This window comes from Perna viridis, chromosome 10 (genome assembly GCF_037379345.1).
Source record: "Perna viridis isolate PV_CMFRI_1.1 ecotype Kerala chromosome 10, ASM3737934v1, whole genome shotgun sequence".
Classification (NCBI taxonomy): Eukaryota; Metazoa; Mollusca; class Bivalvia; order Mytilida; family Mytilidae; genus Perna; species Perna viridis.
The window spans coordinates 39,055,679-39,079,738 of record NC_142454.1 but is presented as its reverse complement, the minus strand read 5'-3'; the positions used below and the strand labels follow the sequence as shown (position 1 = coordinate 39,079,738).

At 31.8% G+C, this 24,060-nt stretch overlaps 1 protein-coding gene across 11 annotated transcripts in view; it reads left to right on the top strand.

Annotated features, from left to right (window-relative positions):
• Window positions 1-879: 879 nt before the first annotated feature.
• The window catches only part of LOC148605700 (protocadherin Fat 1-like), a 134,654-nt gene continuing 111,473 nt past the window's right edge, over window positions 880-24,060 (top strand). For 9 of the 11 annotated variants that reach the window (XM_088550704.1, XM_088550702.1, XM_088550707.1 and 6 more), the window contains exons 1-3: window positions 880-1,026; window positions 8,488-11,822; window positions 23,877-23,897. In XM_088550704.1, coding sequence (XP_088406830.1) covers window positions 8,498-11,822; window positions 23,877-23,897 — 3,346 coding nt within the window. In that variant the 5' untranslated portion in view covers window positions 880-1,026; window positions 8,488-8,497. The other 2 variants (XM_088550700.1, XM_088550703.1) reach the window with 2 other exon arrangements.

The window sequence follows — 24,060 nt, the reverse complement described above, 5'->3', positions numbered from 1 at the left end:
ATATTTTCGAACAAAAAGGCATATCAACCCCATAACATTGGCTCCTGTGTGTAGTTGAAAAAAAAATCATTAATTGTGAATAACTTTGTATTCTGTTATACTAGCACAGTGTTAAATGTTCTAACCCGCGTCTTAGTTTTAAAGAATATCGTAGTATTTCCAATAATTTTGACAATTTATAAACATTAATGATGACGGTAAAATATGAGTCAATATTTGAAGTTCATAATTCTTTGCAGGATGTTCTTAAAAGGATTCATAGGACCAGGAAAGGGAAGACGAAAGAAAAAAAAATCATAAATTAAATATCCGTAGTACTGAAAGAAGTGAACCCAGAATATAAGCTATTACTGTAATATGTTTAAAAATAGAATTTTAAAATGATTTTATGTTTGTCTAACGCTTGTACGCTTGACTTTAACTTCACCAAGTTAAAAGTTTCAAGAAGACTGAGTTGTCTTTCTTCATGTTTAGTTTCTTTTACTGATGTTCTTCATAAAAGAGATACAGTTGGGACTATGAACAAGCTTTATGTTTCAGAAAATTAAAGTATTCATAAAGGCAAGCCCGTGCCTTATAGTTGCAATTCTTGATAAAGCAGTAAGGAGATTTTTTTTTCTAATAATTCAAGAACTTTAAAAAAAAATTGACAGGCGGGATTCATTCATAAAAAAGGTAGGCGGAGTCAGCTAGTTTAACGGAAAAAAATGCGCGCTTTGAAAACGAAAGTAGCAAATAAAGATATCCAAATCAACACACCTTTTCCTGTGTCATCAAACATATCAGTTCACGATTAAAAAACATAGTATAATATCCAGAGAAGTATGTATTGATTAAATGTTTCGTTAATTCAAAATCAATACACAATTATATGGATTACATTTTTGTGTATTGAATAGTTAACTGCTTCCGGTTCAATTTACCAACAACCCCAATGTAAAGAAACAGGTGTTCGCTTGGAATACACACGACAATATTTTAACATGTTTATTTCAAATTATATCGGAAAGTATTATTGTTTGAAAGGTAAGAAAAGGATTTAGTGGCCCAAATTGATTTAATTAGTAGTGCTGTATCAAAGAATCAGCGTCGGACAATATTTTTTTCACCTTTTCTTGGTACTTCTGGACTGTATTGGTCCGTGTCAACAAAACTTGGCCAAGGTTGACAAATCTTTGTCTCTTTTGTTTAAAAAATAACCCACATTTTTTTCGGAATGAGATATTTTATAATAGCAACTAAAATATTGTTAAATCGCTTCAATACACTTTTGAAAACAAAGCTTGAAATATCTAATGAAAATGTTTTTTTACGCTTTTACATCTGTAATGTGATTTCACCTTCAACAATGTAGGGATTAAATAAATGTCAGTTATTAATTGTATTTTCATAACCAAGGTATGAATGCCGTAAGTCAATGCACGATTATTTGCCTTTTTCTTATCTTGATCATAGTTTTCAAGAAAAAAATACAGGAGCAAGTTAAAATGAAATATTTTTGAATGTCCTATAGTATAAACCAAAAAAAAAAATAATAAAAAATAAATATTGTATGTTTTACAAGAAAAACCATCAAGACATGAAAATGTTACCATTAAAGCTCTATCTAATATTCCATAACATTTTTCAAACATTTTTATTTAAGATCATATACACCACATGACGTATTTTATTATGACATAATAATATACATTTTGTACTAATGGACACATTGATTGTTGGTAGGAAGTAAGATATAATTTGTTAATGATTACTAAATGAGTAGTCTTTCTCTGCAGGGGTTTTGTTTGGGTGAAAACTAGCTTGGCTCAATCTATATCCATTATCACTCCATAGAGATTACAATCTGTCTGACCAGCTGATTTTTACCTGTACACAAAATCTTTTGATGTTTACCTGGGAACATAAACCTATCAGTCCCCTTATCAATGGAGTAAATTGTTATCCAACTAAACACTTACTTGTACATGTGAATATGTAATAGTATGTGTATTTGTTTTTTTGACATTATTGCATGTGAAATAAGTTTTTCTGGTAGTGATTGATTTTCATTATGGATTTAATGTTTTCTTTCAGTTTCTTTTATGGTAAGATTTTCATGCATCTAGTTTTTGTCTTAAATAATAATCATAGAAAATTAAGATTAACATATATTCAAGTATTTTAAGGTGTTCAACCAAGTTTGCATCTGTTAAATTTGACATTTTATTTTCTAATAAATATGTGGGAAACTTTCAAGCCAATAATTTTATATTTTATGGTTTTATAGGTCATTTTTCAACAACTCAATGAGCTTGCACTAAAATTGAAAATAAGTTTCCAAATTCAAAATTGTTAAAAGATTTTAGTAAATGAATTGTGATTTAGGGTGACCTTTTTAAAATCTGAATTTTATGAACCTAACCATATCTTATCAGATTTTACACTCTTATTCTAAGTCGTTGCTCTTTGTGATTTATCCCTCACAATAATTGAGTCAAAGCAAATGAAGAAAACTGTTTTTCCAATACACCTTTGTTAGAGTAATATGTATTTTCCTAATCAAACAAGTGAATATTAGTTTACTTAACTGTGACCCAGACAGTTTTTCTATCGATTTTTCTTTAAATGTGTGTCATGTTTAGCCATAAATTGATTTTCATACCCTTTTGAAATTAGAAAAGTTTTGACTCGTTAATTAATTCACCATTCGACAGAAAATCAGTTAACAAAAAGTTCATTATTGAAAAAAAGGCAATGAAAGACTAGTGATATTATCATTTAGTTATTTGAGCAATTGTTAGGCCAACAAATTTGATATGTCTTTCACGCAGTGATTTAGGTATCGCTCGCCATTTTCGCCATTGACGAATGATTTTCGAAAGTGGCGAATTTTTCTCGTGCACGATTTGTCACTTGATATTTCGCTTCCCCCCCAAAAAAAATATCGGTAAAAAAGCCTCTGATGTTCCCATGACCCCATAATTGACAACTTCATTACCTTTCCCAAGCCAATTAGGGTTATACAATAAACAATCATGACCAATTTTCATGCCACCCCTAGCTACCCTGTTTTTTTTTTTTTTTGTGCCTACTATAACCATTTTTCTCTTTGTGTCTACTCTAAACATTTTATGGCTATTTTTGCTCAAGCACTGTTAAAGTATAGATTGATTCCCTGTGAAATCAATGTGAAATGTTTTAGAAAAAAAAATAATTTCCCTACCTACATGCACCTACACTATTTTTTTTTATGGTAGCAGGAGTCTAGACCAAGATTATTTGTTTATCTATGAAAGGATATTTGTTTATTGTTTTAAAGTGTACAATGAATTTCCACACTTCTACAAGTTGTCTTTGGGTCACATGCAATATACAAGATAAGGTTCAAGAAATGAGTGATGCATGTTTTAAATTATTTAGCATTGTGATTGCCAATTACAGAAGATCCTTAAGTTGTTCAACTAGATTTTCACAAACCAGTTTGAAATTAATGTGTTATCTCCACCCATAGTAATCTTGAACTTTGTTTTCCTCTGCTAGTCAGAATAGAAATACAAAACAAAAGATTTCTGACAATATGCACATATCCTGTGGTTATATTACATCCCACAAAGTTTCATAACCATGCTCCAAGCTGCTTAGAAAATAGTTTGGACAGACGGACAGACTGGGTGAAACCTACATGCACATAAATGTATATACCCCCCCCCCCCCAATTTCATCTGCAGGGGATATAAAAACATATATCAAATAGAGATCCACAAAATTAAAGATAGGCATAATTTTGTTGAATGTTGGGGTCTTGAGTTTACAAATCTATCCTTCCAACTTTGTTTTCTGTGAATTAATTTTTTATTGTAGTTTTAAATGAATAGGTTTTCAAGTATTTGACTATTAAAATGATATATGTACATGTAAAATGTACAGATGTATTAATTTTGCTTAATTGTTGAACATTTTTTGGCATGTAAATTATAACATCTTTTATTTTTTTAATTAATAATTGTGATTATGACTTCTTACAGTTACACTTTGTGTACATTTAAATGGATATGAACATTGATAATTATGCGTTTAATTGAAAGAATAAACCCTAAAATTGAAACTGAAACAAAATGTATGTTCTAGTCCTATATTTTAAAATCAATTTTATAATGGCAGATCCTGATTATAAATTATGATTGATTATAAATACATTGTATCCCGGCCTGTAGAGTTAATATTTTTTGCCATTTTGATAAGCTGCTAAATAAAACACCTGTTCATTAAATAAAGACCAATACAGGCGTTCATGCATGTCCAAGTCCTTCATATATCCTTACTTGGGACAAAAGCCCATGACAAAATGTATACAGCTAGACATTATCTATGGTGTCAGAGCCTTTTACAATAGGTCACCCTCATTTATGGGCATTATTTCACCTTGTCCTAATGCCAAATCTTATCTTTTGTCAAAATGAAAAACTGTCATGCAAATGAGCAATTTTTATTTGTGATTTAAAGAAAAAGCTTCATATGTGTCAAAGATTATGTTCAATGGCTATGAAAGGTCGTAATCAGGGTCATACTCTCCGATGAAAGAAACTTGGACAGGCTTCAATTTATGTAGTGTAATAGACCTATACAAGTCCTTGATCTAAATAGACCCTCGAGTTAAAGAAAGTTGAAGTTACTTATTTCTTAGATACAGAGAAATGTTTATTGTAGAAAAGTATCTTTCTGATATAAATCGTGTTTCTCTTTCGTTTGAAATTTAAATTTGAGTACAATGTATATTTGTACGGTCTTTTCAACATTTATGGCATTCCCACTCCTACATGTGCCTCTTCTTGTATTTTTTAGGAAAAAGGTTGAATTAGGGAAATAAAATCTTTTCTTACTGCTTAGCCTCTCCTTGACATTCGGAAAAGGGAGGAATATTCAGTTTAGATGCTATCCTTTTTAAGTAAGTGATCAGCATAGAAGACCATTTTGAATTCTAAAATTGGCAGTTTTAAAATTTTGCCAAAACAATATTTTTTCACATTAGCTATACTTTATTGACTATGTTGCAAAGGCCAGGGTGTAGATTGCTTGTGCAAGCAGAAATAAGAATTTGATATTATTGCTTTCTAAAACTTTTAAGGGCAGATGTTGTTAACTCTGTAGACATGTAACTTGCATTTTAAATTGAAGGAATATTTCTATCAGATATTTCTAAGATTTCATTCATAGGTTCAAATAAGTGGTGGTCAGAGATCCAGCACTTTCTGGATCTTCGACATATTTAATTATCACTTTAGTGATGATCTATGGTTTGTTTCAAGTAGACCATTGATGTTTAACTATGAAAAGCCCAGCCCTCAATTTCACAAAAAAGTTTGTAAGTGTAAATTTATCTTAAGATATGATGTCCGCAATGTTATTGTCTGTTTTTATATGATCAGCTTTTCACTAGTTTTCGACTTTTTGTGAAATTGAAGCCGAGACTTTCCACTTTGAACATAATTTTTTTCAAGTTACATGTACTCTTGGCCATTTTGACAACAGTGTATGTGAAACATGGCATGCTATGTAAATAGACATTTTTTGTATAAAATTATTAGAAATATGTTCAAGCTATTTTTTCTGTGTGAGAAGATTTAGTGAACTTGTCAGGCTGTAAATTTTGAATGGATGACAGAGTTTTCCCTAAAACAGTATAGTTAAGTCATATGACATGTTTTAAAGCCACAACATTAAAACAACAGGAAGTCATGACCCTGAAAGGTCAACATTTAACATTGCTATAATTTGCATCGACTATAACCAGACGTACGACATGCATTTTTTTGGCAGATTTCTATTACATGTACCTGTATTTATTACATGTGTCATGTATTATGTAATTGGAAGTTCAGATTGCATGGCGACATGTGGTTTTTCAATTAATACCGTATTATGCAGATTTAAGTTATTTATGTAAATCGGTTGACCATATCCTGATGTTTGATTCAAAAAACATTTATGATTGGATGTAATTTTCAATTCAAATTTTTTAATATAAGTTTTTATGCATTCTTCTTGAGTTTTATTGCAGATTTTAGGATTAGATTTTTTTTGCAACTTTATATATGATGTTAAATCAAAAACTCTCATATTCCCTGGCACTCAATAGTTTTAATTATTAAAGTGCAATGGTCATACATGACAACCGAAGTTCCATGTTTGTTCCTTTATTATAAACTATTATTTTTGTTAATCAACTTTTTTGTAAGTGATTTACACACATTTTCACAGCTTTCTAGAGAACAGGAAACTCATGATTAAAAATAGTTGCAATATACAGCACAGTATTCAATATAACCAACTATATAATTCAATCAGAAAATATCGTTGGGAATTTGTTCTTTACTTAAAAAAAATGAAATGTATTCCTGGAAGTAAGTTAATTTGCAGTGTATAAATAATTGTATGAAAACTGGACCAGGCCTTGAAATAATGCTCCATTATGATTATAGACTGTTTTATAAGTGCATTCATACATTATGATAAAAATGTGGTGCATTTTTTTTTGCAATTGTGAATTGTAATTTACAAGGAGAGAGTTTCTAGTCATGCCCTAATAATCTCCAAGATGTTTCAGATAAATTGATTTTCCATTCATTACATAATGGATGCACATGGTGAGTCATAAATATGCAATAATTCTGTCTCTGTGTGCGGTTGACATGTAGGAAATCAAAATTTGAACGATTTCTAGTCCACAGGTATGTTGACATCAGGTACAATATGCTTGTTCGTTTGACTTGTTGAGGGGTGCAGTTTTCATGTAAAGGAAATGTCTCCTTTCTGCCTCAGTTGACAGAGAATTTGGTTTTTGACCACAGTAGTGTTTTCACTGAAAAAGGAACATTTTTCAAATTTTTCAAATTTTTGTTCTTGTACATAAGAAGTACTATATATTTAATTAAATGTAATTTTCTTCTTCTCAAGGGATTAAAAAAGTGTGTATTTCAGTTAAATTAGCTAAAAAAACGTAACCGGGGATTTTATATTGGAATTTATGAGGTTCTTCATAGAAATGATTTAGTTAGGGTGTTTTAAATAATCTGTACATGTAGCTCTAATGCTGTGAAAAAAAAATTTGCTCCAATTCAGATCCAGATCAATTGAATTTATTCTATAAATTTTAAATTGCAATTTATGGTTCTGTAAAAAGATGTACTGGCTTGTGCAATTGAATGGTACAGTATGTGTGTTGAAAAAATGCAAACTCTCATCACGAAATTAGTACCATATACTTTATAAAGCATTTTTATTTTGTTTACTTTTAGGGCTTGGTGAGTAAAACACTAACATTTCAAATTTGCAAAACATACCGATAAAAATACCTGTTTCATAATTACAGGTGTGCTTTTTAAAACTCGGTCAGTTTTCAACAAAAGGTTTGTCGATCTTGCTTAAGTTGAAAAATTGTTTGGGTCAGGGCACCCATACATGTATGATTGTAGACTTAAAAGATTATCGGACTAGAAAATCATTTTATAACAACTTAAATATATCGGGATCTGGATTATTTTCCTGGCTGTATTTGGTCTTCTTGCTAAGCTTTCCCCCTGTGCACTTGATATGGATTAAATTACCTGTTGAAAACACAAAAGTACATGTATTAAGCCAATTAAAATAAATACATGACATGAATTGCTCATGTTAAAAAAGCATGTTATAATAATTGCCTTTGCTGGGAAAATTAAACTTGACAGCCATTGATGTAATTTTATGTTCAAATATTTGGACTGGGTCTATCACTAAGGCTTGGCATTTGAATTGCTTGAAGTACTTTGAATTGCACTTGGTCTATCAGTTCCTCCCTAATATAATGTCATAACTATGTATAACTTGATTTTATTGGTGTGTTTTGTTTTGAATTTATGAGATCAAACACTTGAGGAGATAGGGGCTTGATTGAAGTAATGTACATGTGACAATATTGCATAACTTTGATGTTCTTGATTGATTGACACCTGAAGATGAAATGTACATCAAAGATTCAGCACTGGTGACAAATTAATAGGGTAATTGAAATATTAATGTGGTTTGTTAACATTTGATAGCAGTAACAGCTAGAGTCTAGAATTTTTCTAGTCCTATTTGTAGTCTTAAATTGTTTTTTGTAGTCTAATCGTCTTTTATGGTGCCTTTTCTTCCACCCCCAAGTTTAAAAGTTCTACATCCAATTTATGTACATGTAGCAGTCCATGCTCCCTGTTTTTAGTGGAATCTGAGTTGCATATTTACTTTTGTGACTTTGTATGTAGTATTTTAGTTATTTTATGTTCTTTGTTGTGTTTGTCTCTTTTCCATGTCTTGTTCCTTGTCTTTGTCCCTGGATTACATTCTTTTGATTTCCGCTAGAATCTTCGTTCCCTTGATTACTCTTTATAAAATCAGTAAGATACAGTCCAGACTCATGAACTACCAAGTATTTCTACATCATCAATCGTGTATTTGTTCATCAATTTCATGTTTTCTTTTTTTTTTCAGATATGTGATCATGGGAGAGAGAAAAAAGGGGGGATGGTGGAATCAAGTCACCTGGAATTATGTCCTCGGTACCGTCCTCATCTTGTTTCAGCAGGCACTCTCCTCATCTGCATCAGGTTTTGATAATTTTACTTTCACTCGGGAGAGTTACAATGCCACCATTTACGAAAAGGCTCCTGGGAAGACTTATATTAAATCTTCACATAAAATGGGAATTTATGTCTCAGATTCTAGGGTCTCTGTGAATTACAAGATATTTGATGGTGATTTACTTGATGTGTTCAAAGCAGAAGAGTTTAGAGTTGGGGATTTTCATTTCCTTCGTGTTCGGACGTTGACTAGTAGTCATGGGATACTTAATCGTGAGTTAGAGAGTAAGTATCACCTAAAAATCAAAGCTGTAGGAAAAATCGAGCCAGGAATTACAAAAACTGCTACATGTGATCTCATTATCAATGTGCTAGATGAAAATGATCTTCAGCCTCTTTTTGATCTGGAAACTTATGACATCACTGTCAGTGAGGACACACCTGTACATTCCAGTATAGCTAAAGTGAAAGCTTACGATGGTGATGTCGGAACAAATGCAGAAATTTACTATAGTTTTATAAAATGGACAGATTATTTTGCTATTCATCCAACCACAGGGGTTATATCAGTGACTAAACAGCTAAATTATCTAGTGCAAGCTCAATATACCTTTGAAGTGGAAGCTCAAGATAGGGGACCAAAATTGCTTAGGAATGACTTACGAAAAGCTTTAGTGAAAATTACCATTACTCCTGCTAATTTTTTCCCACCAACAATTAAAGTAAACCCTCTTCCGTTTCATCGCCTGAAAAATGAGGCTGGGACTACATATGCTGTCCTTACTGTGACAGATTCGGACGTGGGTAAAAATGGACTAATTGAAAGTGTTCGAATTGTATCAGGTGATAAAAGTAAACATTTTAAAATTATTAAAAGTGCCATATCCGATGAGTACTTACTCATCTTGAACAAAACTGTGATTAAGAATGATAGTTTTACTTTCGATTTATCTGTGATGGCAACTGATGCTAGTCTGATGGCCAAAACATCAACAGTTCAAATTCACCTAAACATTGCAGATAGTTCAAGGGGAATTCCAAAGTTTTCTTCCCCTTTCTATGAAGCTTCTGTTGAGGAAACTGTACCAGTCGATACATCGATAATCCATGTAAGTGCTTCACAGGACAATTTGCAAAGGCAATCAAACATTCGGTACGAAATCATTGCTGGAAACGACCAGAACTGGTTTAAGATTAATGAAGCTACCGGTTTGGTTAAAACAAAGGCTCCGATTGATACAGAGGTCAAGCCAGAGGTCATTTTAACTATTTTGGCAAAAGACAAAATTCTGCAACAATCAGCTTCTACAAATGTTAGTGTGAAAATTATTGATTGTAATGATAACCCGCCAAAATTTGACATAAAAGAAACTGATATATCTTTTGATGAAAATTTGACTATTGGTTCTGTAATTTACAAGATCCGCGCTGTTGATCCAGACCAAGGAGATAATGGAATTGTCAGTTACTCCATTAGTAATGTGAAAAATGTCCCATTTGAAATTGACCACTTTACGGGAGAAATAAAAACCACTGAAATTTTGGATTATGAAACCATGAAGAGAAATTATCCTGTTTACATTACTGCTTCAGATTGGGGTAAACCTTTCAAACAAGAGTCATTTATAACCTTGAACTTTCACCTTTCAAATATAAATGACAACAAGCCTAGGTTTGAAAGGTCATCTTGTTCTGGTTACCTGTCAAGGGATGCACCTGTTGGCAGCTCACTGGTGGTGGTGACAGCTGTCGATTTTGATAATAACATCATAACATATGAAATAACTGCAGGGAATGATGATGGTTGTTTTGAAGTGACACCTAGTACTGGTTTACTGTCTCTTAATTGTTCCCTGCAGGCTCATTCTGCTGACAAGAGGAGTTTAACAGTAACAGCATCAGATGATACATTCACTTCAGAACCAGTCCAGGTTGAAATTACTATGGTCAATAATAAAAGAAATTTCCAGTTGTCCAATGCAGATGCCAACATCGTCTGCTCGCCAACAAATGCCACTGAAGAATTTACAAAAATCATGCAAATTTCACGTGCCAATAATGAACGTGGGAGTTTACAAATGGTAAAAAATCCTAATTTGAATCTCCAAAATCTTCATCCTCCCATTTTCAACTTTTCAAATGGTAAAAGATTTGAAATTTCAGAATCAGCAAATGTTGGGACTTATCTTACGACAATAAAAGCCCATGATGAAGACAAAGGCTACAATGGAATGGTTATCTATACAATATCATCTGGAGATCCTCATGATCAGTTCAAACTTGATTTACATAATGGAAGCTTGTATGTTAACACTCCTCTTGATCGTGAGAATATTGCTAAATATGAGCTTGAAATTGTGGCTTCGGATTCTGCTCCTTTTGAGTTGAGGAAAGCCATCAACACTACAGTATTTGTTACTGTTATTGATTCAAACGACAATCCACCAGTTTTCGAAAAGGACAAATATGAAGCAGAGGTGTCAGAGAGTATTGGGTTTAATGCTACGATTCTTCAGGTTTATGCTGAGGACAAGGATCAAGGGGAAAACAGCAAGATTCAGTACTCAATCATGGCTGATATGCCAGAGTTTTTTATCAATCCTAATAATGGAATATTAACTGTCAAGAAAGATTTGGACAGGGAAAAACATGATATGTTTCATATTCCTGTCATGGCAAAAGACAGTGGCTCTCCTCCACTATCGGCAACAGTAACTGTCACCTTGCATATTATGGATGAAAATGATAATATTCCAAAGTTTGTACCAGAAAATTATGATTTGAAAGTCCGTGAGGATTTACCTGTCGGAGCAGTCGTAACCACAGTGAAGGCTATAGATCCAGATCTTGGTGAAAATGGAAAGCTTACGTACAAGTTGAGTTATGGCTCAGATGGAAAGTTTAAAATAGAAGAAACAACTGGTACTATAAGGATTATTCAGCGATTAGATTTTCAAAGCAAACAAGTGTATAATATCAGTGTGTTTGTTTCAGATGGTGGAAATCCGCCATTAAAGTCAGCATGTTTCGTAAATATTGAAGTGATGGATGTGAATGAGAATATGCAGCCACCGGAATTTAAAAATTTCTTTGAAATTGGATATATTAATGAAAATATGCCTGTCAATTCTGTTGTGTTTCAAGTTAAGGCTACAGATCCTGATGCTCATCCAAATGACCGGAATCCTGTTATATATTCCATTAGGGATGGCACTGGCCTTGGAAGATTCAAGATCGACAATAACGGTAAGTTTTATATCCTTAGTTTTCACCTAATTTGGAAATCATGTTATTAATACATGTACTGTGAAAGTATTTTTATTCGTGGGTACCAATTTTCGTGGTTTATGGAAAAATGGTCAGTTCATAGATGCTTGAATTCGTGGATTTGACAACTTTACCATACGAATGGGAAATATTCTTTTCGTTGGGAACCAAATTTTGTGGTTTAAGCAACCCACGAAAACCACGAAAATTGGTACCCCACAAGCAATAATACTTTCACAGTATACTGATTTAGGTGTCCTAGAATTTTATTGAAATTTACATACTCATTTAGTGAGATACAGTACGCCTCATGTTGAACCTTCATTGTACACTTTTCTAGTACACTGGTAAAGCATGTTAAGGTACATGTATAATATAGCATTCTGGGATTTCTTTTGAAAGTGTTTTTCAGAAACTTGATTTTATATTTGTTAAACAACCTGTCAGTTCATATTTGATGTACAGCCATTACAAATACAGCCAAAACCTATACAATTTTAGGTATGAATTTAGGAAAAATAACATGAACTGTACATTGTACCTAACTGTACAAGAAACCCAGCCTTGGTTTAAGGCCTGATGCTAAGAATTGTGCTGTTCTCTTGACCACAGTGGTTAGTGAAGAAAACCAGTCACTTGAGAAAATATAGCATCTGATTATTAGCATTTTTTTCAGGTGTTAAAAGCTAGCTGTTTTAAGTGATTTTATTATAGTTTTTTTTCCACTTTCACTTCTATCAGCACAAATTTTAATTTCTCCTCTCTTCACAGTGGAGTCACAATTTTCCTCTTTTGTGCCTTCACTAAATTTAAAACTGGGATAAAATTGTTTTATTCAAATACTTCTTATATACATGTATTATTTCTGTATACATGTATAACTCAAATGATTTTAAACTTTAAAAATTTTATATATTTTGTCATGAAACAAAAGAATTGAACTACAAGTATATTTTAAGTCGGCGGGTGTTACTGATGCACTTGGTCCATGCTCGCAGTTTTTAGTGGAGTCTGAGTTGCTCATTTCTTTTTGTTAATTTTTATGTATTATTTTGGTTATTTTATGTCCTTTGTTGTGTGTGTCTGTTTCCATGTCTGGTCTTTGTCCCTGGATTACATTTTTTTGATTTCTGCTAGAATCTTGGATCCCTTGGTTACTTTTGAAATTGTTGACTCCACTTTGTTGGGTGGAAACACTGCACTTCCACTCACAAAGTCTCCACTATAAACAGTGGAGAAATCAAAGTGTTGACAGTAGTGTACAAATGTACTTGTATGCTCTAAATTCCTTTGTATAATACAAAAGAAATGTCAGACTCGTCTGTTGTAAAGTTCTATCCACTATATGATATGTATGATGATTCTTGGCTGTAGTTAGGTCTTTGATCATCCATAACTATTTCAATATTGATGTAACATGCTTTTTGATTATCAATGTATTACATGTAGCATATGTCTTACATCTTATGATCTTTACTATTTTGAGTGGTAGAGAATTTTTGTGATAGTAGGTTTTCTGTACTTTATTGTAAAATCCATGTTTTTCGTAGTAGTGAAGCATATGGCTTTCACAGATTTATCATTTTTCATACACCCATCTTTCACAGTTTTTGTTTCAATTTATAGCAAGGGGAAGTAACTTTACAACTTGACAGACTGGTTTACTGTCCCTTTCAGGTAATGGGGAGCAGTAGACTTCAGATTCAAAGAAATTTGTTTTCAGTTTTTCCTTATCCTAATGAGACCACCAACCAGGTCATTATGTGTAGGTGGGTTACGTCCCTTTGAAAAACTTGCAAAAAATTGCTTGCATTCTGTAAATATGAACAAGGACTTAAATGTATTACATTGTACGTGCTGTAATTTTTACCAATTTAAAGGAGAAAGAATTTTGTTACATGTACCTGAATGATTTTTAAATGCTAGAATTGATATAAATTTAAGACTTATTGAAAAATAACTGATTGGTTGCATGCATACATGTACCTTTGTTAGAAAATCTGCCAATTATTTGACAGCAGTTAGTAGTGGTGTTATCAGAGAGGTACATAGATTTTCTGTTTCATATATAATAAAGAGGAACTTGTAGCAAGGCTTACAGATTACAGTACAGAAAGAGATTTACCATGACTAATCACTGACAAATTGGTGGTACAAAACCACTCATGGAGTGGTAACTAACAATAATAATAGAGTTCCCAATTTGTGTTGATACTTAGAATGGTACAATGTAGGTTACGCCCAACAACTTTGAAAAAAGAATTCGTACGAACTGTCAAAAGAGAATTTGTTAGAAATCTTAAGAGATACATACATGTGTAATAATAATATTGGCTACCAATTTAAGAGTGGTGTACCACTTTATGGATGCTCAGTCACGGTATGTCTCTTTCTATACTGTACTTGCTACATGTACTGATTTATATAGGGTAAGTAAGTCTCGTCATGTGACCCTGTGATTTCACAAAAATGGGTCATAGTCGACCATTGGAATGCATGGAGATTTGTCATTTTCAGAGCATTGAGTTCAGTATTAAAAGTAAAAACAAGATATTCGCCTGCAAAAATGCCAACAGAAATGACAAATATCTATTTATACTTGAGAAAAGTGTTAAAACAGAAGATTTTGCATTGTAATACATTCTACATTAGAAATTTCGATCTGGAAAATGATACTAGAATGAGACTTACAGACCTATAAAGTTCACATATTGATATAGCAATAGACTTGTAGAGATGAACACTATCTGGAATGAAAGATATACATCCTTTGTTGTCAAATGGTCCTGTTTTTCTATTGTTTTCACAGTTCTAGGTATATTTTTATTGGACAATTTTAAGTTTTAAATAAAATTTCCCCCCAAAATTACTGTACATTTGGTCCAGTAAGGTACACAAATTTTCACTGGACCAAATAAGTTTTTACCAGACTAGCAAATATCTCATGAACCTTGTAAATGACTGTGGTATGTCTTTTTTTTTTTTTAAACAAATCGATGCATTCTATTTAACATTAATGTATCAATATATATACAAAAAGGTGATAAGAGTACCAGTTTATAATCCAATATCACAAGCTGTTGCATGTGAAAACATCTCCTGCTGAAAAAAAAGATGAGCATTAGCCGTGATGGAATTTACTTTCTGCGCATGATTTTGGAACACTTGTTGCTGATCCACAGACTTGGTGGCGTCGCAGACTGAAGATTTGCATTAATGAGCAGTTTTTTTTTGTAAAATAGCTTAAATTTCCTTTTCCAAGTATAGCGTTTTCAGGAAGTATATCCTATAATAAAAAGTCCCTTGGTTTTTTTACATTATACACCATATGGACCTTAAACCAAAATTTTAATTTTTCCCCTCTTCACACTAGAGTCACTTTAGTCCCCCACTGTGACTCTACTGTGACTCCTCTGAAGTAAAAACTGAGATAAACTTGCTCTGTATTAATACTTTTCAATATTTTTCTGTTCATAACTGCAATGTTATCAAACAGCTAGAATCATTTAATATATCTTAAAAATGGGAGAATTAAACTACAGATAACTTTTGAAATGGAGACTCCTTTGTGAAGAGTGGAGACAACTGTGACTCCACTCATAATATCTCCACTGTGGAGAGTGGAGAAATTAAAATTTGGGTTGACAGTATTCTTAATTTCAATGCTTGTGTTTGCTATTTTATTGTTAGTCTTTTAATAAATTTTCTTGGATTATTTTAATGCATTATTCTATTGAATTTGCTTTGCTGAACTATTTGTAAATCAGTGTTGGATTGGATATCTTGACATATTATACATGTATGCCTGTTTAAGAAGCATTTGTTCTGAAAGTTTAGTTAAATTCATCAAATTCAATCATACAATTTAGTTCAGCTTCTATATGCGTCCACACCTTTTCCCCACTCCACCCAAAAAGCAAAACAAATATGATAGTGGGTATTCTTTTTATAATTATGTGCAATTAAATGCACTCCAGTGCGTTTTTTAAAATTATTCTAAGGTCAAGGATAGAATGAGTCATTTTACTATCAGATAGGTGGTGAATGACTTGTCAATAAAATTTTCAGTGCCAAATCTATTATGTTGACAATTATAGGTTTTGTTTTGAAGTGATGACCATAACAGTTTGGTTTAACAGGTTTCATTTGTCATGAATTGTATGTAAGATGAGTCAGTTTTACAATAATTGTTTGTAGTCTGATATTTTTGTATTTACCCCTTTGAAGTTGTTGGTTTATAAGTGTTCTCAAGAGTTATTCATTTTTTTGGGGCAACTGCTCTTAGATTTTACTAATTGTATATTTGACCTTAAAGCCATTAATATAAATCCAATTATTTGCAACTCTAATTGTTCTACTCTGCTGAAACATTATATGGACTGACTTCATGGAATTTCCTTGGAATAGTTTGGTTAATGTGTAGGGTGCTTCTTCTCTTTTCTTGCATATTTTCCTTTGAATAAAAGGAAAATTCTGTATACTGGAACCTGCAGGCACTTTTCTGTTTTGAAATTCTTTATTGAAAAAGAAATATGTGTCCATTTGCAAATTTTACCATTAAAATTATTCAAATTTATGTTTATATGTATTTCTGTTTACAATATTTTCTACTTTCTGTCATGTTTAACATGTACAAATTACATTTAAGTTACATTCTGAATTTTTGCAACAACTGCTTTATATGTATTTAAAAAATCCATTCACTGCTGTTACATGTATGTCATATTTGAAAGGAATATAAAGACATGGAGATTTGACACATAGGAAAACATGAGCATGAACTAATGTACATGTATATTTTACATATAATGAGAATAGGTATATTGTGTATGTCAAAGAGTTTCACATTTTTATTTTCATGTACATGAACCTGTGTGTACATGTACATGTATCTTAATAGGAAGTAACATGTAATGCCATGTACAAATGTATTCCATAAATTGTAAAATTATGTTCTAAATTTTTGCCTAGGGTCATGTAATTCTAAACATTACTGGAAATTTGGTTCTGTCAGTATGTAGGACTTGTGTATTTATAAAAGTATTCTGAAGGGGTTGCAGGCCTGTGATATGTATATGTATGTTGTAAAAGACCACCAGATGACTAGAATAGCATATGTGTATATGTACATTTGTACATTGGTACAAATGTACATGTACCTTGTAATAGGAAACCTGGATCTATTGACCCATTGACCTTTCATCCCTTTATCCAGTTCATACTGCAATAAAGAACTTTTAACTTGGTGGATCTTTGGCTTTAAATCTTTCCTGTTTGGGGACTTTTAATGCTGGGGTCTATATGTGCATATACTGGATAAATGTACATAGACCTGTCACATTTGAAACTAGAGGACATTTGTATATGTTGCCTTTCCCAAACCCATCATTCATTGCCAATGCTGAATTAATCTTTAATATATAAAGAATATGCAGTTGTATGTATTTAAAATGATTAGCAAGTCACCTTGAAATCTGATAATAATAACTTTACAAATACAGAATATATGATAATTGTCACTAATTACATAAAAATGTACAAGACATGAAATATATTTACATCAAACAATGATTTCCTAATTAGGAGAACATGTTAATTATAACTGTTTACATTCAAAAGGAATTTATGACCATGTTGTGTAGATTTTTTTGGCCTCAGACCTCATGTCGACAAATGATTGTAACCGATTGTAATGAAACACACCCCATTCATAAATTTGTCGCTACCAGGTTTAGACAAGTACCAAAACAAGGTTCTAATTTACAAATTTAGTCCATTCATAAATGCTCCTAATGTGTTCACATTTGCACTATATATTAAAGTGTGTATATCATTTACATAAGTACTTTAACTTCAACTTTGGCCTTCAAATGATACCCGCTTAAGGTGGGTTTTGTACCTTTAAATTTGAAAACAAGCATTGTTTTGGTGATGTTATTGTAAATGGGGTCTCTGTCTTCTTGGCTAAGAATTGGTCTTGAATTTTTGTCAAATTTTTGTGTGGTGAACTTAATTTATCAACATGAGTTTGGTGTCTTCTATCAATGGCTTAAATTACTTGGATGTTTTTTTGGGAAAGTTTAGATTTCTTTGGTTTCTATTTTATTTTCTTATTTCACTTTAGATTAGGAAGTGATATTTTTCATGTTTAGATTTTAATAGTATCTGCATTTTAAAACAGATTCTAAGAAGAATGAACCCCATTTTGACCCAGTCATTTTCCTCTATCAAAAAATGGATGCTGAAAAAAAAATATATAAAACCAGAAGCAAAACAGAATAAAAAATGAAAACAAAGACAAAAAAAAACTAAACCAAAAAGAACAAAAAGAGAAGCAAGAAAATGCAAGATAGACATATTTTGAGATAACCAATTTGAAATTAACTGATTAGAATTCCTATGTCAATAATACATACTACTAAATATTGTATTTCCCGTAAGTACTACCAATTATGGTGTTCCATCATATTTAATGGTTTATTATGACTATTTGTAGTCGAAGGTCAAAACTTTCGTGGCAAAGGTCAATCCTTTTGTGGGAAAGCAACCTTTTGATTTTTTAAAGTGAACAAATGGTTTGCCCGTTTAGCAGAACTACCTGGGTTACAACCAGGCAAAGTTAACCCTGCGCTTTCAGTGCAATCAGCATAATATGGTTTCATACATTGTGTAGTGTGATCATTGAATTCCAGCTAATAGTTTTTAGTACCATTAGTTAAGATTTTATGATATTTCTTGCTATACATTTTAATGTAGGGGGGAATTTACAGCAAATGTATCAATCAAGGCAAAGAGAGGTTAGGCCCCAGGTGAGGATCCAGACACTTTGAAAAGGAGGGGTACCAGCTGGGGTTCCTCAGAAAAGGGGTGGGAGCTAGGACTTTGCCATTTTTTGTCAAATTTACATATGAAAATGACAAATTTTCCAATAAAAAAGAGGGGTGTCAACTGCCAATCCTCTTCCCCCTCCCCCTTAATCTGCCACTTAGCCATTTGAAAAGCACAATAAGTGTACTGGTATTCTCCCAATGCCGTGAAGTACAGTGATGTTATGTATTTTTCACCAAAATTAAACAGTAAATTTTGCATCCTTATAAATGAGTTGTCAAAAACAGATTTAGATGAATGGGTGTATGTAAGTTTGAGGACAAAAAGTTTCATAAATAAAAACCACAAACCACAAAAACCAGCTGAACAAACAATAACAAGTTTTACCAAAATTCAAATAAATATTAGCTATGAATCGACCAAATATTATAAAGCTACGTAGGTGTTCTGATGACTTTCCTATTACCGGTATGTTTACATCAGGAGAATTCTCAAGGTCAGCTACTAAAGTCTAAAGGCTGATCATTTTATTTAACTTCTAAATAAGAATTTAAACTTTTAGTCAAATTGTCAATTATCAGCAAATTAAGAATCAGAATCAAAGTTACGTGTACCTATAACGCTGTAGATTTATGAGAAAGGTTACGAATACTGGTTATGGTAATTAAGTTGCTCCATCACGTTGAAGTTCTGTTTCCATTGTGCTGTTTACCTGTTTACCGGTTTAAATTTGGTCAATCTGCATTGTTACCAGGTGACAATATTCTAAGTCTTTGAAGTTTATAATTATTTGATGTACGTCTTTGAGGTAGGGCTTGACATTGAAAAAGTACCGGAAACTAGAAAACTAACTCATGCCAGGGACACACCTTACAACCCAATGACAAGTTTTCAAATGGATTGAAAATTAGCATATATACTTGTTAAGGAAGGGCACAGCAACTTAATACATAACTGCTCACGAAGTTAGGGGATAATATTCAATCCTTATGAAACCAAGCTAATTTACCTAAGAAAATAAACAGGTTTGAACCTAAATACATGTAACTATTTCTCAGGTGAAATCCAGTCAAAATTTCCATTCATAACATTTTCATGAAGTAATGAGATATAAATACAACTATATCCTGTGCCCTGTTTTAATCCTGTTACCTCACCGATATATAAGTAAACACCTGTATATAGTATTAACAATTTCACAGGTAAAAACATGTCTGGTTTCATTCATACCTTTTCTATTGAATCATACCTGAAGATTATGTAAACTGCAAGACAGTGGTTTGTCTGATTTAGGTTGAAAGTTGAAAGTTCATGCTATAACTATTGTAGATAATATACAATATCAGTAGACATACAAGGTTCAAATAGGCTACCTATCACAGTGATCAAATTCAAGGGGAAATTCTTGCTAAATATACTTAACAAGTAGAAATAATTTCTCCATGCTAAAATTTGCTTGTTGAATTCTGTATGTATTACAAATTCAATTCAGAAACTTTCCAAGTAACTTTGATTTATCGACTGTAAATTTTCAGTGCTTGCTAAATTAAGCTAGTACAAAACTATCTTATTTTCATGTGTGAAATGAACAATCTTATTGAGCATTGAGATTGTCTGTTTGGCTGTCTTTAAATTTTTTCAGACTTTTAGAACTGGACCAGGAGTCAGTGTTGGCATGTACATTGTATACATTTGGCATTTAGTGGAAGAAAATCTTATTGGCAATCATGATAATCACATCTCCTATTTTTATATACATGTATTTCAATATCATAGTTATAAACACTTTGCAGGATAATACAATGTATATTCATGTAATTGGCTTCAGGCAAGGTCAAATTGTCAAAATTTAGAAACTTTTGATATCAGTAACTGATTTTTGACACAATAACCAATAATCTAATGAGCTGTTATAGGAAATTAGTATTTACAATAATTTAACATGGTTGAACCATATAAAGATAATAGAACTTATGTCAAATATTGATTTAATGGTCACCCCTCTATAATCTCTGTAATGTATTCTTTGTACATTTTCTACATGGATTATCTGTGTAAATAGCAGGAAGGTCTTGTTTATTTGTAAAGGGATTCAGCCATTTGTACTGTTACCAAAGGATCTTGACCATGTAAGTGGGCTATATGGTGTGTATCGTAGGCTTACTAAGGTTTGTTTGGGTGGCAGTAGTTGTTATATGTTATATTTTAAAACATGATGTTAGCCCCTTCCCCATGGCACCCCCCTTAAAGTGCAGTTGTTCATTTTTTGCTAATGTAGATTGAGGTGGGCAATCTTTCCACCTTTTTTTGAAGAAAAAATTAAAAGCTTTAAAATGTTTCTAGTTTTAGAACTTCATATGACACAGATTTTTGTTGCTTTTTTACTAAAATTCCTTTTTTTTTTCATTTGTTTTATTAAATATAACCCAAGAACCAAAAAATCAACTTTGAATAGCCTGTAAAGTCAGCTTGACCTTGTTGATAAAAATTTTCAGTGCTTATTTTTATCAATGAAGTATAATTTGAATATGTAATTTCAAAGGTTTGGTACTTTTTATTTTATCAATGAAATTTTGTATGGAGAGATAAACATGAATTTACATAAAAGATAAAAACCAATTTGTTCTTCAAATTTTATAAAAGGCCTAAAGACTTGGCCGTGTAAATCAAATATTTACTAATTTTGTCAAAAGATGACTGTCTTTGATAATTTTTTTTTTGCATTTACCTTAAACTTTGATCATTCTGTGTGTATGAATTTAAAAAGCTGTTTAATTTTAATGAAAATGGCTTAGTTAGGATGAAATCTTATTTTGAAATTCAGATTTTGCAGATTATAATCTATAAAAGAACCTAACATTGATATGTTTTGTAGACATGTTAGTATCATGAAAGGGTACTAAATTACCTGTAAAAAAATGTTTTCATTCTAATGCAATGTGAAATTCTGTACTAACATATATATCTGCAAATCACACATTTGTTAGTAATGGGCCCAATGCACAGAATGTACTTTTTTGTGATATGTACAATGTGTATTTTGCAGTCAGCTGTACAGAATGTATTTTGTGTTCACATGTACAAAATGTATTTTGTGGTCACATGTACAAATTGTGTATTTTGTGGTCACAGGTACATGTACAAAATGTATTTTGTGGTCACATGTACATATTGTATTTTGTGGTCACATATACAAGATATATTTTGCAGTCATATGTACAAATTGTATTTTGTGGTCACATGTACAAAATGTATTTTTTAATCACATGTACAAAATGCATTTTTTAATCGCATGTATTTTTTGATCACATGAACTATAAATATTTTATTTCCACATGTACAAATATTTTGTTTTTGTTTTTATGTTCAAAATGTATTTTGTTGTTGCATGTACATGCATCATGTATACTTGTGGAAATTTATCGTATATGTACATCTAATTTAAGAAAATAATCAGGCCAAAAAAAAATATAGAAAACAACAAAATTTTGTGTGGTGTGTGAAGGTGTAGCTTCTATGTTTATTAAGTGTCAGTCTTTGTGAGAATTAGGCAGTAGGTGAAACGCATTATGAAAAAACCCATCATTTTAATAGTGTAATTTGACTATTTGCATCATCAGAGTCAAGGAAAACTGACAAGATTTGCCATATCATGCTGGACCATTGAGTTACAGTTTCATTGAAATGCACTGAAAATGAACATTTCAAAGCAGATAACACTGTCAAAAACCTAATTTTTCTAAAATTCTATCGAATAATTTCTGAGCAAATTCAATGATGCAGAAATCAAATAATAATCTTTTCAAATAAAGAAAACATCTTTGAGTAAAATCATATTGTTACATAGGTGGAGTTTTAACATGCATGTTTCTGATTTTTCCAGTTTTACCAGATTCTTATAAAGACTTACACTTAAGGAGACAAACCTGTGTCAATTTGATCTGTTGCACCAGCACTTACATGCTTTGCAATTACAATACAACTGAGTTTATGTTCTTTATAAATGTTCTCTAGTTGTGAAGTTGTTGATGTTTTGTTCAAAATTCTGAGCAACCCTTTTCAGCAGGGTGTCCAAGTAACTTCTTTCATTGATAAACAGTGTCCTGGATTTTTGAGTAATTGATTTTTAATAACATACAGGGTAGCCTGGAATCTAGTCATGTTACATAATGAAATAAAACTTCAGGGTTTTGCCATGACCTTTTAACCTTTTAAAATCATTTTTGTTTGAGTTTTTGTAATTTTGAGAGCTTTGTACCAAAAAGCATGTTCAGGGATGAAATCGGTAATAGCCAATTTCTATAAATTTGATCGCTACGTTGGTATTTACACTATTATTATCTTGAGGAGGTGCGAAGTTTGGGTCTAGCGTCGGTATTTATTCAAATTGGGTGTAATTTATACCCTGTTGGATAGTTTTTGTTCAAGAACGAGTAAAATTTTGTAGTGTCATGATTGTATGTTTATAGTCATATTTGCCAATTTTGAAAAGAGCTTAGCTATTTTATAATGATATGGAATGAGAGGACATTGAGTAAGGGATGTATGATATTAGAACAATATGTTTTGTTCAGTTGTATTATTCTTTTATGAACTTTAAAACAAATAGTGCATTTAAGTAGATGTCTTTTTAAGAATCCTGCAAAATAGGAAAACACGTGATACACCCCAAAAGGGCTACATATTTTTATTTTTGTTATTAAGTTGTTTTGTTGGTCAATATTATGTAATGTGTAATTATTCATTCCAATCTGCCTGTTCTTAGGAGATAATCAACATTGAAAATCCAATAGATTCTATTGTATTTGAATGTCATTTACAGAGTTATATCCCTTAATTTTGAAATTACAGTGCATTCTATATATTTTTTTATCTCCCAAGAACACAGGTTATATGAAAAACTGAATGTTAGTTTCCGTTTCCTATGACAATTCAAACAAAATATGGCTTTTTACCCATGAATCACATTTTGCATGATTCTTGGCAGGAGTGCTACTTAAATTAGTGATGGTCACATTAGAAGTTCATGATATCTTTAAGTCTTTTTGAAGTTATATACATCTTGCATCTCTTGCGATTATCTCGCATTAGACTTAAATGTACATACATATGATACATGTAATACAACTTCTTTTTCAGCTTCTTAAAAAATATTGATAACTTTTAAATAGCTACATGATAAAATGCACTGGTATGATTTTTCAGGGACAGACAATGACTTTACAGGTATAGTAGTAATGATGCTTTCAGGGAACCAGTATTTAGCCCAATGGAAAGGGTCATACAATTTTGTGGTGCAGTTTATGTTCATTTTATACCAAATACGATCATATTGTTTTTTTCGTCACCATTTATTTTTGCTTTAAAACTACATACCAATATATTCCAG